This window comes from Peromyscus californicus, unplaced genomic scaffold (genome assembly GCF_007827085.1).
Source record: "Peromyscus californicus insignis strain IS unplaced genomic scaffold, ASM782708v3 Scaffold_17__1_contigs__length_78620276, whole genome shotgun sequence".
Taxonomy (NCBI): domain Eukaryota; kingdom Metazoa; phylum Chordata; class Mammalia; order Rodentia; family Cricetidae; genus Peromyscus; species Peromyscus californicus.
In genome coordinates, this window is record NW_026294469.1 from 77,058,120 (window position 1) to 77,074,098 (window position 15,979).

Below are 15,979 nucleotides of genomic sequence, written 5' to 3' on the forward strand. Positions count from 1 at the left end.
CTTCTGAAACCACTGTGGCCGTCATACTCCACGGGCCTCTTTATCTGTGTTTTCTCTCTCATTGTTTTGGTTTTGGTAGTTTCTTTAGGATTTTCTTTCTGTGGAATCATACTTGCAGGCACCACAGGGCCTTCTCTTCTCGTTTTTCTTTCCTCTGACATGACAGTTTTGTACTGCTAATGCCCAGTGTCTACTAATTTTTTCCTTACTTTGTGCAGCTTTTTAGTCGTTTCCTAGGAAGAAATGTCTAGTCCATATTGCTATTTTATGACCCAAAGCAGAGGCTTTAAATTATGCTGTTTAAGCAACTGACTTATCTGGAAGTTACCAGAGTTTTAATTGTCCAGTTATTCTGCAGTATAGTCTACATCTCTCTGAGTCATTATGTGTGAACAAATGCTATGCTGGTTAGTTTTTGTCAACTTGACACAAACTAGAGTCACCTGGGAAGAGGACCTTAGTTGAAGAATTGCTGCCATTAGATTGGCCTTTGGGTATCAATAGGGATTTTCTTAACTGCTGATTAGTTTAGGAGAGCTTAACACACTGGGGCCAGTGCCATCAGGTGGGCCTGGGCCATATCAGAAAAGTAGCCGAACAAGATAGAGGAAGCAAGCCAGCAGGCAGAGTTCTTCTGTGGTCTGTACTTGAGTTCCTGTCTCTGGGTTCCTGCCTGAGTTTCTGGTTGACTTCCCACGGTGATGGACTGTGAAACTCCTTCCCCCAAGTTGGTTTGGTCAGTGATATATCACAGCAAAAGGAAGCAAGCTAGGACAGATGTTTGTTCTCCACTCTGTGTTTGGTAGATAAGCTCAGAAATACACAGTAGCTCCAGGAATGCTGTATTATAGCATAACATTCAGGAGGTCTGTAAACTACCAAAGTTTGGTTGTTTTTAGTGCTAGAGTTTGAACCCAGGACCTGTTGCACAAGAATTTTACCACTGAAACACATCCTCAGCCCTTAATGTATCCTTAGTAATTAGAAACTATAACTTTTTTGACATTTCAGTATATCATAATTCCTTTGCCATTTATATCTTTTATTTTACAATTATCTGATAAACATTTTTCTTGGAAGAATGGTATTGTCTCTTTTGTTAATGACAATTAGTAATGTCTATTCTCTTAATTTTCCTTCCTTTCTTTTTGTTTTTGTTTATCCTGTTAGGGAAATATTATAATAATTCATTAGTCATAGAAAATATTTATTGCTTTTAAGATAAATTATTTAGTGTTTTGTAAATGTTGGGGATCAAACCTAGGGCCTTGCGTGGGCTGGGCATATTCTTTCCACCTAGCTGTATCCCCAGCCCATGCGATGATTTACAGTTACTGAATTTTCTTTGTTATTATGGTTATGTCTGTCTATATTTAATGAAGGTCTGTCTGGGCTGTTAGAGAATGGGTTGTTAGTATTCCTTCGGAATAGAAGTCAGAACACAGGTAAACTACATATAGTGCAGATAGTTACGTAATAAATACTTGGATGTTAATTATCTTTGTGATGCTATAACGAATACTTGATTTAACTTGTCAAGGGAAAAGGTTATTTAGACCTTTTGGAGTTTACAGTTTAAGAATGAGTGGACCTAGTTGCTTTGGGTTCAGGTAGGTGTGTGTGTGTGATAGCAGTGGTGGTCTTTGTATGATGTTAATTTGCATACCGCATGGCCAGAAAGCAGAAAGAAAGGGGAAGAGGCTAAGGCTCCTTTGGTCCTCTTCAAATGAAAGCCTCGGGGACTTAAGGATATTCCACGGGCTCTCCCTCCTGATAGCTTCACCCTGGAGGCCAAGCCTTTAGCACTTAGACCTTGGAGGCGGTTAAGCTTCTAACTGTAACAGCACCACTTATACACATATCTCTGGTGTTATTTTTTATGATACATGTGCCTTGAAGAGATAGGTAAATGGCGTACAGGTTCAGTTTCCGTGAATAGTTTCGTTTTTGAGAGAGTCTTGTGCGTCCTAGGCTAGCCTCCCCACTCATTGTGTAGCAAAAGATGATCCTGAACTTCTGGTCCTCTTGTCTCCATTTCCCAAATGCTTGGATTGCAAGCATGAGAGACCTTCCCAAGGCAGTAATTTAGAGCTTTTTGCATGCTGAACAATCATACAACCAACTGAACTACACCTCTAGTCCTGATAAAATAATTCTTCATCTTCGTTTTTCTTTAAAGTTATTCTCCTTCATAGTACTTTTTTAAAAAAGGAGATTTTTTTCCCCCCACATATTGAAGGTTTTCAGCAAGTAATTTTATTCTTAGAAATGTGAGGAATGAATTATCAGTTTTTTCTAAAATTAACTTGAAGATGCTTGGCCAGAACATTTATCTGTGAAAGTTAGTCATTCACTTTTTACTTTTGGTTGCTGATCTTTGGTGACTCAGTGATTTTTTTTTTTTTTTTTAACTATAAAGGTTAAATCTGTTATACAAGTGCCAGTTGGTAGGTAAGAAATGCTACGTCAAATATCAGTACTTGAAATTATACACAATTTACTTAAGAATGAATACCTCCTTGGTAAAAGCTGTTTTCTTCAGTGTTATAGTAAAGGAAGAAAAAACCTGAATTTTCTTTTTGTTCCTACTTTGGCCAAATTTAAGGTGAAAAAATATTGTTGTTAAGTCATTAAAGGAGTACCACAATATATTGTTATCAATTTAGAAATTAAATACTTAAGGGTATATAATCATATTTCAAGATAGTTCTAAATAGTTCAGTCGTGTCTAACATTCTGTAATTCAGTTTTTTTAAGCACAATATAATGAATCTTTCCCTAGAATTGAATACCTTTATTCATTTGAAGTAAATAAGAGAAAATTATTTTTGTTAAAAGAGAAAATTTATTGCTAAGCATTTGCCAAAATTAGATTTTTTCCAGAGTACCTCATTCTACCTTGCATACAAAATCAGGTCTGCATTTTTCCTTGCACACATGGCAGTTAGGTCGAGGAGCTGCGGGCTGTGCCTTTCTCTCAGGTCGTGTCGGCTTCCTCCTGTTGTCCTTCGTTTCTGTTTCATTTCAGTCCCTGGGTCCCTTCACTGTAGCTCACTGGCAAGCTGTCCTTTTTTGTCTTCGTGTCTCAGTGCTTCTAAGTTCCCAAGTGATTTGCAGTGAGTGTGCAGTGTGCTTAGTCTGCAGGCGGTTTTCCATTTGAGCTTTTATGTGTACTGTGTTGGGAGTAAGACTCTTTATGCTTTATATGTATACCTTTCAATGTGAAAGGTTCACTGTCCTGGCTAAGTGGTAAGTTTCGTGGAAATTTATAATAAAATATTTTCCTCTTAAGACAACATTGCTACTTGAGAAGAAAGTTGACATAATTTGACAGTTTTTTTTAGTTTGTTGGCTTCTGTTTTATTATTTAATAACATTTGGGTCAGTTTGAGGATACAGCTGTTAAATTACATCCTTACCCCGTAACACTTGCCATTGTATGCAGCACATATTCAGACACGCATTAGAAGCAAGGTCCATATGTATGTGTGCTCCAGTTTGGAACGTTAGGCAGTGAGAACAGGGAGGAGTTTATAGCCCATTAAGCTTTTGTGTTTTATTGTTTTTGTTATCATTAGTTAGGATTTTTCACTCAATACTCAAGCACTGGTAGCTTTTCATTACAACATCAACACATTTGTCATTCCTTTGTGTTTTTATTATTATCACATAGTTGATGGTCATTTGGTTGAGTGGCATAAATTTTTGTGTTGGATTTTTAATGATAGTTTTTTTTATTATATTTTTTTATACATTTTGCATACCAACCACAGATCCCCCTCTCCTCCCTCCTCCCGCTCACCCACACCCTGCTTTCTCCCCACCCACCCACACCCTCTCCCCTCTCCAAAAGGGTAAATTCTTCCATGAGGGGACAGCAAAGCCTGGCACATTGAGTTGAGGCAGGACCAAGGCCCTCCTCCCTGCATCAAGGGGGAGCAAGGTGTCCAACCATAGGTAATGGGATCCAGAAAGCCGGCTCATGCACCAGGGTTAGATCCTGACCACACTGCCAGGGGCCCATAAAACAGACCCATCTACACAACTGTCTCCCGTATGCAGAGGGTCTAGTATTTTAACAGTAGTATTTTATTTGTTCTCAATGCTATTTACATGCAAAATTGATCGTTTTGGTTAGTTTTATCTTGTTTGAATGTTTTCAGAAAGAGAAACTGCTCCAGGTATTGGGATCCCTTGGAGAAACCATATGTTACCGTAAAACCAGCTTTAACTTGGAGCAAGCTGAGGCTCTGCTTGTGCACCACAGGATGGCTTTCGTCAGCATTACACTGTTCACAGTTCGACTGTTGCAAATCCTTCTCCCCGTTGAAAAGGTAAGGGAGATAAGGCTGGATGCTTGTACTGAACATTGTAAATAAGTGACTATTTAATGGTGTGAAGATGTTCTGCTTTAGAATGTTTTCAAAATCTATGTGGTATAGCACCGCATCCTGCATGGTTGACCCTGGGAACCTAACTGACGAGAAAATGAAAATAGACTAACACACAGACCCATGTACAGAAAAGCCAGGATCAAGTGGGCCGTGTGCTCTGATGGAGACACACCACCACCTGCAGAAACCCAGAACTAAGCCTATTTATTCTATACATATCAATCAAGGAGATGGGTTTATTGTATGCAGCTGAATAAGGAGGTAAATTTAGCTAATCTAGCTAGGAGGTCTCTGTCTTAGTTACTATTCTGTTGTTGTGAAGAGACATCATGACTAAGGCAGCATATACAAGAAAGCATTTAATTTGGGGTTTGCTTACAGTTTCAGAGGGTGAGTCCATGACCATTATATCAGGGAGCAGGGCAGGCAGGCAGGTAGGAATGGCAGTGGAGCTGTAGCTGAGATCCACCGCAGCAGGCAGAGAGAGAGAGAGAGAGAGAGAGAGAGAGAGAGAGAGAGAGAGAGAGAGACAGAGACAGAGAGAGACAGAGAGAGAGACAGAGAGACAGAGAGAGAGAGACAGAGAGAGAGAGACAGAGAGAGAGACAGAGAGAGAGAGACAGGGACAGACACTGAACTGGGCATGGCATGGCATTTTGACACCTCACACCCTACCTACCCTCATTGACACAATTCCTTCCACAAGGCCACACTGTCTAATCCTTCCTAAACAGTCCATCAACTGGAAGCCAAACAATTAAATATGTGTTGTATGATATTAAAATATCATACAACATGTATGAGCCTATGGGAACCATTCAGACCACCACAGTCTCTAGGGGAGCAGTCTCAGCTTGCAGTCATACTGGAGGAGGAAGTCATACTGGAAGCTGTGCTTGGTAATTTATGCATATAGTGTACACTGATCAGTAGAAGGCTTTGCAGATTCCCTCTGAGTTTCCCCTGGGGATGGTTTGGCCACGCCCAGTGTGGCTGAGGCATTGGAATCCTAGACATGGCTATGCCCATGTGAGTAATACACATTCACTCAGGAAGTCATCTGCCCCTCACACATTCACCCAAGGCTTCCTCTACTCCTCACAACTCCCCCTTTTTTCTTTCTTTCTTTTTTTTTTTTAATTTCTTTTAGTTTTGGTTTTTTCGAGACAGGGTTCCTCTGTGTAGTTTTGGTGCCTGTCTTGGATCTTGTTGCCCTCGAACTCAGTGAGATCTGCCTGGCTCTGCCTCCGGAGTGCTGGAATTAAAGACGTGGGCCACCACCACCTGACTTCTTTTTTATTTCTTAAATGCTGCTGTTGCAGCTTGACTTGTGGTTCAGCCACAGTTTTTGTGATCTCTGGAACCTGGCTAAGGAGAGAAAACATGGAGGCCTCTGGCCTGGGTGATTTGTGTTTATTCTGCTCAAAAACTAGGAAAGCTTGAAAATCAGTAAGCTCTTTCCCTTGAAGCGGGCCTCTCTCAGGGCTGCTTTTAAGATCGCTGCTACAAGCAGCTGCTGCTGGCCTAGTCCACCAAGTGGAAGGGACAGAGCTGTTTCCTGAGGTGGTGCCCAGCCTGCCCTGTAGTGGCCAGTGCCCTACTATCAAGGAGTTCCCATCCAAGAGGCATATGCTACCTCAGATCCTGGCCTTGCAGACAAGGGCTCCGTAGCCTAGGGTGGGGAGGCTGGTTCAGTTGTCCTGCTTTAGCTCAGGGGTAAGAGCAGCTTGCTTTTGCCAGAGATCAAGCTGAAACACAAGAGTCCACTGCCCCTGACCACTTCTACACCTGAGGGAAAAAAAAGCCTAGACAAAGATCTGGGCAGGTTGTCTGGAAGTCCAGGAACTATTGCAGTGTGGGCAGGTCAATGGTGACTGTAACATGAATTTTAAAAGGTCTCATTAATAAAAAAAACACAGAGCCAGATATTGGGGTGAAAGCTGAAAGATCAGAGAAGCAGAAAGAAGCCAGCCATGTTCTTCCTGCTAGGAAATCTCAGAAGAGAGAGCTACTTCCTGTATACTCATGCCTATATCCTTCCTGTCCCTGTCATCTTACTTCCTCTCTTCACCCACCTACATCATTTTGCTCTTTCTGCCTAGCTCTATCACTTCCTGCCTGTCTGTACAGACCTTCAGACCTCTATGGTTAACTAGCCCTGGGATTAAAGGCGTGTGCCACCATGTCTGGCTCTGTTCCCAGTGTGGCCTTGAACTCACAGAGATCTGGATAAATTTTTGCCTCCCGAATGCTAGGATTAAGGGCATGTGTTACCATTGCCTGACCTCTATGTTTAATATAGTGGCTGGCTTTTTCCTCTGATCCCCAGATAAGCTTTATTGGGGTACACAAATAAAATATCACCACAGGTGACTGACTATAAAGTGATTTGCTACAAACTTGTGGAACTCCAAAAACCTAAAGAATCGAGATGAGTATAATCCATTTCAACAGCCAATTCATAAGGAAAATACTGCCAGTAAAATCTCTGTCAGAGAACTAAAATATAACTTCAAAACATGAGCATAACTGCCTCTTCCTGGGTTCTGCCTGTCCCATGTTTTACACCTAGCATTTAGCCATGCACTCGTTCTCTCTCTCTCCCCCTCCCTCCTTCCTCCCTCTCTCCCTCATTCTCTTCCCAGACTTCTCTCAGACTTATGTAACTTGGTCCTGGAAACCTGATTGGGGTGACCAAGGAATGACGATAGGACAGACACACAGACACATGGATAGACGAGCTGGGATTGGGTGGGCTGTCCACTGTGACAGACACTGACACCAACAGCCACCCTGAGACTCAGCGTGAGGAGGTGGTTTATTGTGTACAGTTGGACAAGGCGGCGGTCTAGCTAGTCTGGGCAGATCTGTCTGTAGGGGAGCAGTCTCAGGCTGTAGTCATCCAAGAGGAAACTGTGGTTGCTACTTTCTGCACACTGGTCAGTCTTTCCTAAATGCTCATACTTGGACCAGAGGAAGGCTTTGCCAGTTCCCTGGGCCTGACTGGGGAAGGCTTTGCCATTCCCACGTGTCTGAGACATTGGGGTCCTTGACATGACTATGCCCCTGACAACATACACATTCACTCAGGACTTCATCCCCACCTTACCAGTTTACTCCTGGCTTCTCCACCCTCACAATGGAGTGATTTTAAGGGAGACATAGAAAGTGACTAGTACCTTGAACAGTTTTGGCAAATCATTTGATGGAAAGAGATTTTTAAAATTTCATAATTCTTTTTGCATATGTTAAGTTTATTTGATTTTTCTACACTTGTATGTATATTCCTTCATTTGTTTATTTAATCAATATTTAACTCATTGCCTTTGGCTAGTAGTAGTAGAAACTGGATGTAGAACTAATTAAGTTTGAATTGGTCTCATAGAACTTAGTCTTGTCTAAAGCTTGCTGTTATTAATGTATTTATTTACATGCTTGACTTTCCTAAGTTCATTATAAAACAGATTTATTTTGTGTGTGTTTTATCTGCATGTGTATATGCAGATCCCCTGGAGTAGGAGTTATAGATGGTTATAAGCTGCCATGTAGGTGCCAGGAATTGAACCTTGGTCCTCTGTAAGAGCAGCAAGTGCTCTTGTTCAGTGAACCTCTCTTCAGCTCCTGGTTTCATTTCTTTAATAAGTTTGGGGTCACATGAAGGGCAGTGATCATGTTTTCAATTTGAATTCATTTTACCCTATTATTTTTACTTTTACTAAGCATACAGCAAGCCTTAAAAATACCTCATGTATATAGGGAGACTGAAACACATCTATTTAACTGATAGACCTTTTAATTGAATGGCTGTCAGTACAAATATACCCATGCTCTCCCCTCTGCAAGTGAGTGGTATAGCTCTTGATGCTTGTCATTCCTGGCAGGGTTAGGTGCTGTTTCTGTTCAGCTGGGTAGAGTTTGTTACTTATACCTATTCCCAGAATTCCTTGGCACATGTAATATATAGTTTCCAGTCTTTCAGAAATTACATCCTTGTTGCACACCCTAATGCCATCTATATTCTCTCACTTTGACTTTTCAGAATAGATAAGCAGCACCTTAGCATCCAGGGATTGATCAAGTTCGTTTCTTAATATTGTTCTTTTTTTATACATACTGTACTCTCCGTTGCATATTCTAGCTTAATAACTTCTGTGATTTATTTATTTACTTATTTTTTGATAACACACACATATCTTGAACGTTTTCTTTTCCGCTTGCCTCCTTTTACCAGCAGTATAATTACTTGATATTATTTATTTTGTCAGTTTACCAAAAGAATTAAAAAAATGCATATTTGAAGCCGGGCGGTAGTGGCGCACGCCTTTAATCCCAGCACTCGGGAGGCAGAGCCAGGCGGATCTCTGTGAGTTCGAGGCCAGCCTGGTCTCCAAAGCGAGTTCCAGGAAAGGCGCAAAGCTACACAGAGAAACCCTGTCTCGAAAAACCAAAAAAAAAAAAAAAAAAAATGCATATTTGGTAGTATTAAATACCCTGATGTTTAGGGACTAGAGAGATGGCTCAGGGCTTAAGAGCCCTGACTGCTTTTGCAGAGGACTTGAGTTACTTCCCAGGATCCATGTTGGGCAGCACACAAGCACCTGTAATTTTACTGCCAAAGTTATGACAGGACTCTGTGGGTACCAACATGCATGTGTATTTACATGTGCACACAGACACACATAAATAAAAATACAATCTTAAAAATCCTAATTTTTGACTCATATGGTTGATATTTGATATATGGCTCTTTGTTTTAGTATCTAAGCTATATTGATGGTTTAAGCTAATTCTATGAATTCACGTTTTAGTATGTCTTTTGAAAGTTCTTTGTGATTGGCATATTCTTTTGCAGAGCTGCTGTTCTACCCTTGATGTTATTAAGACAGCTTTCTTCTGTCCTAGTCTTTAGTTCTTTTTAAAAATCTACTTTTCTATTTTACCTAATCCTTTCTTTTTAAAACTTTGGTCTTTTTATTTGGAATCTAAAATAATCTCTCAGAGAATATTTTAATATACAAAGAAGGATAAAAATTTACTTATGATTTCATATTAGTTTGAGGTTTTCCTTTTTTCCTTTACTATCAAATTGAGAGTATCTATAAAAAATTATGCTTTTATGATTCCTTATTATCTTACACACATTTCCACTTAATTAGGCACTTCATAAATTTTAATGGCTACTAATATTTTGCCATAAAAATGTTCCATAATTTATAAAGACATTCTTTTGGAAATTAAATTCAGAATTTTTTTAAATGTTGTAAGGAGTAACACTATGCCAAGCATATGTCTACATGCATTTACTCATATTTTGAATTAAGTCTGTATTGCATTACTGGATCAAAATGAGCATCTAAAACATGTTTTTATTATAGGTATATTAAAAAATCTTGCAGTTCCACAAATTTTATCATAGATGAAAAAATAGTACATGGAAAGTATAATTGTGATCTTATATGTGGGAAAATTATTAAAAAGAAGTACTTTTGAGAAATTGAAAAATGTTGGAAGTGCCTTAAGTCAGTATTTCTTCTATTTATGGCTAAATACTACTTCTGAAATAATGAAGTATGATAGCTTAATTAGGTCATTTAAAATTAAAATTTTTTAGGAGTCAAAAACCCATATTCTATAAAGGCTTTGTTTTTAGGTAACTTTTTGTTATATCAGACAAGTATGTAGATGAATGCATTTCAGCCTAGTGACCCCCTCCTTGACTAGACAGAACATTACCAGCCTGCCCCAAGTTCTTCCTGTGCGTTACCCACACTTGTCCTCTCAACTAAACTCCTCCAGGAAGGACTTCTCTCTGCTGACCAGTTTGTCTGCTCTGAAGGTCAGGTGATGGAACTGTGAAGGTTTTCTCAACTTCTTGTCTTTGGAGCTTTACCACCTTTGCTGCTTGTTGAAGCAACTCGTTAATTTTCATTGCAAAATAGAATAACACTTGTTGTTTATTGTGTGTGTGTGTCTGTGGGTACATGTGCCATAGAAGTCAGAGTACTGCTTGTGGGAACTGGCTCTCTCCTCTACACTGTGGGTCCTGAGGGTTGAACTTGGGTGGACAGGCATGGTGGCAGGTGACTTTACATACTGAGCTGTCTCAGTGGCCCTGACTATATTTTTAAATGTAAGATTATATCACTGAATTTGATTGTTAATGATAAAATGTTTCACGTCACTCATGTACAGGTATTTTATAGTGTAGTTATTAAAAACAAAAAAGCTGGCCTACTTGAGTGAAAGTGTGTCAGTTAATGCATTAACAATAACCTCAGAGGGCAACAGTATGCATCAATATCCCATTTGGAAATGAAAACAAAGCAAGATCCTCTTGGATTAGTTTAACCAAGAACAAGTCTAAATCTGAATTCTCCACGTCTTTCTGCGCCCTCTGTCTGTCTGTGGTTTGCAGTTACTGGCCTGTCTATAATCTGTCCCTTGTGTGTGTCTGTCTGTGTGTATCTGTGTCTGATATTTGCCATGCCTGTCCTAACAAAGGGCTTTTCTCTGTATTTATTGAACAGTTCAGGAAACATAGCATGGGAAAGAAAAAGAGTTCTTTACAGAAATCTTTAACAGAATTTTACAAGAGAATAAATAACTGAGCCCATATAGCACTCAGCATGCAAACAGTTGTTATCAAGCTATATTCACAGATTGCTTTTACTATTTATAGTGAATATTTGTTTTAAGGTTGCTTCTAACCTATTGGTTGCTTTCATTGAATGATCACCACAACACATAGACATTGTTCTGGATCAGAAGCATGCAAGAGTGTGAGTTTAAGACCTCAACTGCATTTAGCTTAGCGTGTACAAGCTAAGTGCATGGGAAGTGCAAGGCATAGTAAGGTGGTTCTTTGTTCAAGGCAGGTTAAACTTAACAGGCTGAGTACACAGTAGGACAGCAGGTTAAGTTCACAGTCTTAACTGATCTCAAGGTAAATTTATTAGCTTATGGCAATGTCTAGAAAGTTTAGTTTTTTTGGAGTCAAGGGACATTTTCAGAAAAATGTATTACCACAGAATGCATAGGAGGAATCATGGCAACCAGAGAACTACTTGCTGTGCCTTTTCATTGTTCTTAGTTATTAACCAGTTTTAGTTTTGTTCCCAGAGTTTTGTGGAGAATATAGTCTCAATTCTATTTTCTAGTAATATTAACACATACAATATATTGCCAGGTCATTTTGGAAAAAATAAAATTTGACATTTAGAACATACATTTTGCTTTGTGAAAAATTAAAATGTGGAACCCTAGTACTGACCTTGGTTCTCATGAACTACCCTACTTGTGATTTTTAAAGCCATCTACTTGTTTACACTCCTCAGGTTAATGTTTCCGTACAAGACCTATCGATTACCTGAACTGCAAGCTCATGCATGTGTATGTGTAGATAGTGTGTGTATGTATAGTATGTGTATAATATATCCAGTGTCCTTTGTTTTTTGTTGTTGTTGTTGAACATAGATATTTTTCATTGTTTTTCTGAAGATAAATCAGTATCTGTAATTTTTGGTAGTATTTGTGTTTTTAACTTAAAACTTCACTATATCAGTTTCAGACACTGCAGGAAATTGTAATTAATGTGTTTATAGGGTACTTGGTTATATTTTCTTTAATTAACTAAGTACTTTAAAATGGCATCTAAACAGATCCTCTTCCATTGCTCCCCATAGCTCCATTGTGTATAAACATTAAGTTTTGCTGCCCTCTGCCTGTGAGGAGCCACCAACAACTGGAGGGGAATTTGATTCCTGAAACTTGTCATGTTTACAGAGGATTTTCCTTTGAAATTGCTATGCTTTGATTGTAAATAACTTTGAAGAGTATTCATATTTGGTTAAAATGTTGGTTATCTTGTGTGAACTAAATTGGGAAATAAAATGAAGGTTATTTCATTTGGGTAAATATGTGTGTGTATGATGGGGGAGGCAGGGTGGTGGGAGGGCTGGAAATACTAGCCTTGAACCAGGAAATGCAGAATCCAAGTGTATTCTAGGAATATACTTGTATTATTCTCAGCTTGCAAGCAGAAGTAAAAGCAAGGAGGACTTCATACACCAAGTCCTCTGGCCGTTTAGTGACGTGTGTCAGGTCTTGTGATTGATGCTGCTGACTGAGTGATTCAGAGCAGTACACTTTGAAGTTTAATGTGCAAACAGATCTCCTTGAGATCTTGTCATCTCTGTCTTCCATATTCTGAGTCATCAGGGTAGGGCCTGAGGAGCTGCATTTCAAGCCCCCCACCCACTATTGCTGGGGACACAGGGTCTTGTGCTTGCTAGCCAAGAGCTTTACTACTGAGCTAAATCCTTAACCTGGAGGTCTCCTTTTCTTACAGACTCTTAGATAATGCTGTACCATGCAAGAATTAAATTTAGGATCTTAGCACAGTGTTTTGAATTGTTGGTGTAATAGAATTTCAGATACAAATATGCAGAGTGAAATGGTCAGAATTCCTCCTTGAGGAGAAAAGGGGAAAGGAAGGAAATGAATATTTATCAACTACTGTTGTCTTAGGGTCCCTGTTGCTGTGAAGAGACACTGTGACTATGGCAGTTCTTATAAAGGAAAGCATTAATTGGGGTGGCTTACAATACAGAGGGTTAGTCCATTGTCATCATGGCAGGAAGTATGGCAGCATGCAGGTAGATATAGTGCTGGAGAAGGAGCTGAGAGTTCTATGTTTGGATTAGCAGGCAGCAGGAAGAGAGAATGACACTGGGCCTGACTTGAGCATTTACAACCTCAAAGCCTGCCCCCCAGTGACACACTTCCTGCAACAAGACCACACCTACTATAACAAGGTGACACCTCCTAATAATGCCACTCCTTATGAGTCTATGGGGGCCATTTTCATTCAAATCACCACAACTATGTAGTGTGTTCTTTGCTTAATGCTTAATCCATACCCAGCTGTTATTTTCCTCACTAGAATTGGGCATTACTCTTTTAAACTAAAATGTAGTTACTATGGAGTTAGACCCTCTAGGTTATATTATTTCACTACAGTGTGTCCAAGTCACCAATTCTCCTTCACTTATTTCTCTTTATTGTCTTCATTCTTTCAAATGTGGAAGACTAACCTCATGAAATATCCTCCTTTATATGGTCTTTAAAATGTGATTTACTTGTTTATATTTCCAGGCAAGACATACACACATCATATCATATGGTTCATATCATCTAAATCTTACAGATCTCTAGTGTTCCATTTTGATACCTTCACTTGGATAGTGGTGTCCAACTCCTCACCTCAGACCTAATTCTTTGCTTCATAAGTGTTTTCTCCCTATGGTCTTTGTTATTTCAATAAATAGTATCTTCATTTTTCATTTGTTAATTTCTTAGGCAAAAGTTCCAGTCCTTTAGTAGCATTTCTCCAGTGTAAAGTACCTGAGTTGAACCCAGTGTCCTGTTAGAGCAGTAAACTCTTCATTGGTTTCTCTATTTTTACCTTTGTGTTTTACCCTATATTCTTTGCAGACTAGTCTCAATACTCGCTTGTGTCCTGTCAAGGGTGTAGCAGGAATCTTAGAAGGTCTTATTAATAAAATCATACCTGGAGCCAGGTAATGGGGTGAATGCTGGAAGATCAGAGAAGCAGAACAAGCCATAGCTTCCTCACCTTGCCAATTCCTCAGCTGGTCCTGTTTCCTCAGACTGGAAGCCTCTGAGTCCTCATCCAGAATGAATCTCAGCTGAACTGCTGCTCAAAAGCCTGAAAGCTTAACCAGCCAAAATGCTTCTAGTTTCTGGTCTTCACACCTTATATATCTTTCTGCCTTCTACCATCACTCCCTGGGATTAAAGGCTCACTTCTTGGGATTAAAGGCATGTGTCACCATGCCTGGCTGTTTCCAATGTGGCCTTGAACTCACAGAGATCCAGAGGGATTTCTGCCTCTGGAATGCTAGGATTAAAGGCATGTGCTACCACTGCCTATTCTCTATGTTTAATATTGTGGCTGTTCTCTTCTCTGACCCCAGATAAGTTTATTAGCGTGCACAATATTTTGGGGAGCACAATACCACCACACAAGGGCTTCCATCTGTGAGCAAGTCCTTAAGGAAAATCAAAGCCTTAATTGATCAGGTTCATCTCTCCCTATCTCCACCCCTCAGCACTCTCTCTAATGGCCTACTTGAAGCTTGTGTACTTACTGTTCCCTTTGCTGTGACTGCTTTACCCCAGATACCTATATTTCCTGACTGTCCAGGTCCTTTATTGTGCAGGCATATCTGAGAAGATGGAGCCTTAGTTGAAGAATTGCCTCCATCAGATTGGCCTGTGGGAAGTCTGAGGGGCATTTTCTTGATTGATGATTTTTGTGGGAGGGCCTGGTCCAAAGTGGACCATGCCATCTTTGGACAGGTGGTCCTGGGGTGTATAGAAAGTAAACTAAGCAAGCTGTGGAAAGCAGGCCAGTAAGCTGTATTTCTCTGTGGTCTCTGCTTCACTTCCTGCCTTCAGGTTCTTGGCTTGAGTTCCTCCCTGGGTTTCTTTGGTGATGGTTTGTAATTGGTCAGCCAGATAAACCCTTTCTTCTCTAAATTGGATTTGGTCATAATGTTTATCACAGCAACAAAAAGCACACTAGGAGCCGGGCGGTGGTGGCGCACGTCTTTAATTCCAGCACTCGGGAGGCAGAGCCAGGCGGATCTCTGTGAGTTCGAGGCCAGCCTGGGCTACCAAGTGAGTCACAGGAAAGGCGCAAAGCTACGCAGAGAAACCCTGTCTCGAAAAACCAAAAAAAAAAAAAAAAGCACACTAGGACACTCTGATGTCACCTTACAGAGAGGTTGTACTGCTTCAAATAGTAGCCCTTCCTGTCTGTTCCACATCACTTTTCTCTGTCTTTCCCATCCTAGTCTAAAAGTTTTTACTAGTATTCCTAGCTACATCTGACATTGTACGGATGCAGTATTTACTCTCTGCCTTCCTCAGTGGAATGTTGGCTTCACAAGGGCAGAGATTTTGTTTTGCGTTTGCTGTGTTCCCAGGATCTGTACAGTGCCCACCGTATACAGGAACAGAGGGGAGTTAATAGATGTTGACTGAATTGTAGGTGAGCAGGTATGAGGTTTTTCTCTCTTTCTTTTTTAGTAGGAGAGTTACTCCTAAAACAGTGAACATTCTCTTGACTTTCTAGTAGCTTCTTTCTTACACATTTAAGCTTTTCAGTGATTTTAAACTAAATTTGATTCCATCTTTTGATCTTCATTTTCTATTTGTAAACTATTTTCAGGGCCTTGTTGCTTAATTGATGAAGCATTTATCTAAATTGTTCTATTATTAATAAAACTCAGGAGTCAGATATTAGGGTAAAAACCTGATAGATCAAGAAATCAGCAGAGGCATGGCGAGCTGACCCTCTCTCTCCACGCTTCCCAGATCGAAAAGACCTGTGAATCCTTCTAAGCCCCTCCAAACTCTTTCCTGTGCCTCTCTATTGTAGTGTATCCTGGGTCCTCCAAAATCTCTGTGGCTAATTCCTGTCTAGTCATTGACTCCAGCCCCCTGATTCAAGGGTAATTTTACTAACAGTCTCAGATTGTCACTTCCGATCAAATACCCAG

At 40.0% G+C, this 15,979-nt stretch overlaps 1 protein-coding gene across 5 annotated transcripts in view; it reads left to right on the forward strand.

The window, feature by feature from the left end:
* Positions 1-15,979, forward strand: part of Rttn (rotatin) — a 182,290-nt gene that overhangs the window by 18,597 nt on the left and 147,714 nt on the right. For all 5 annotated transcript variants that reach the window (XR_008219327.1, XR_008219328.1, XM_052742734.1 and 2 more), the window contains one exon: positions 4,164-4,334. Coding sequence is in view for 3 of the 5 variants with exons in the window: in XM_052742734.1 (XP_052598694.1) it covers positions 4,164-4,334 (171 nt within the window). In the remaining 2 variants the exon portion in view is untranslated. The remainder of the gene's footprint in view (positions 1-4,163; positions 4,335-15,979) is intronic.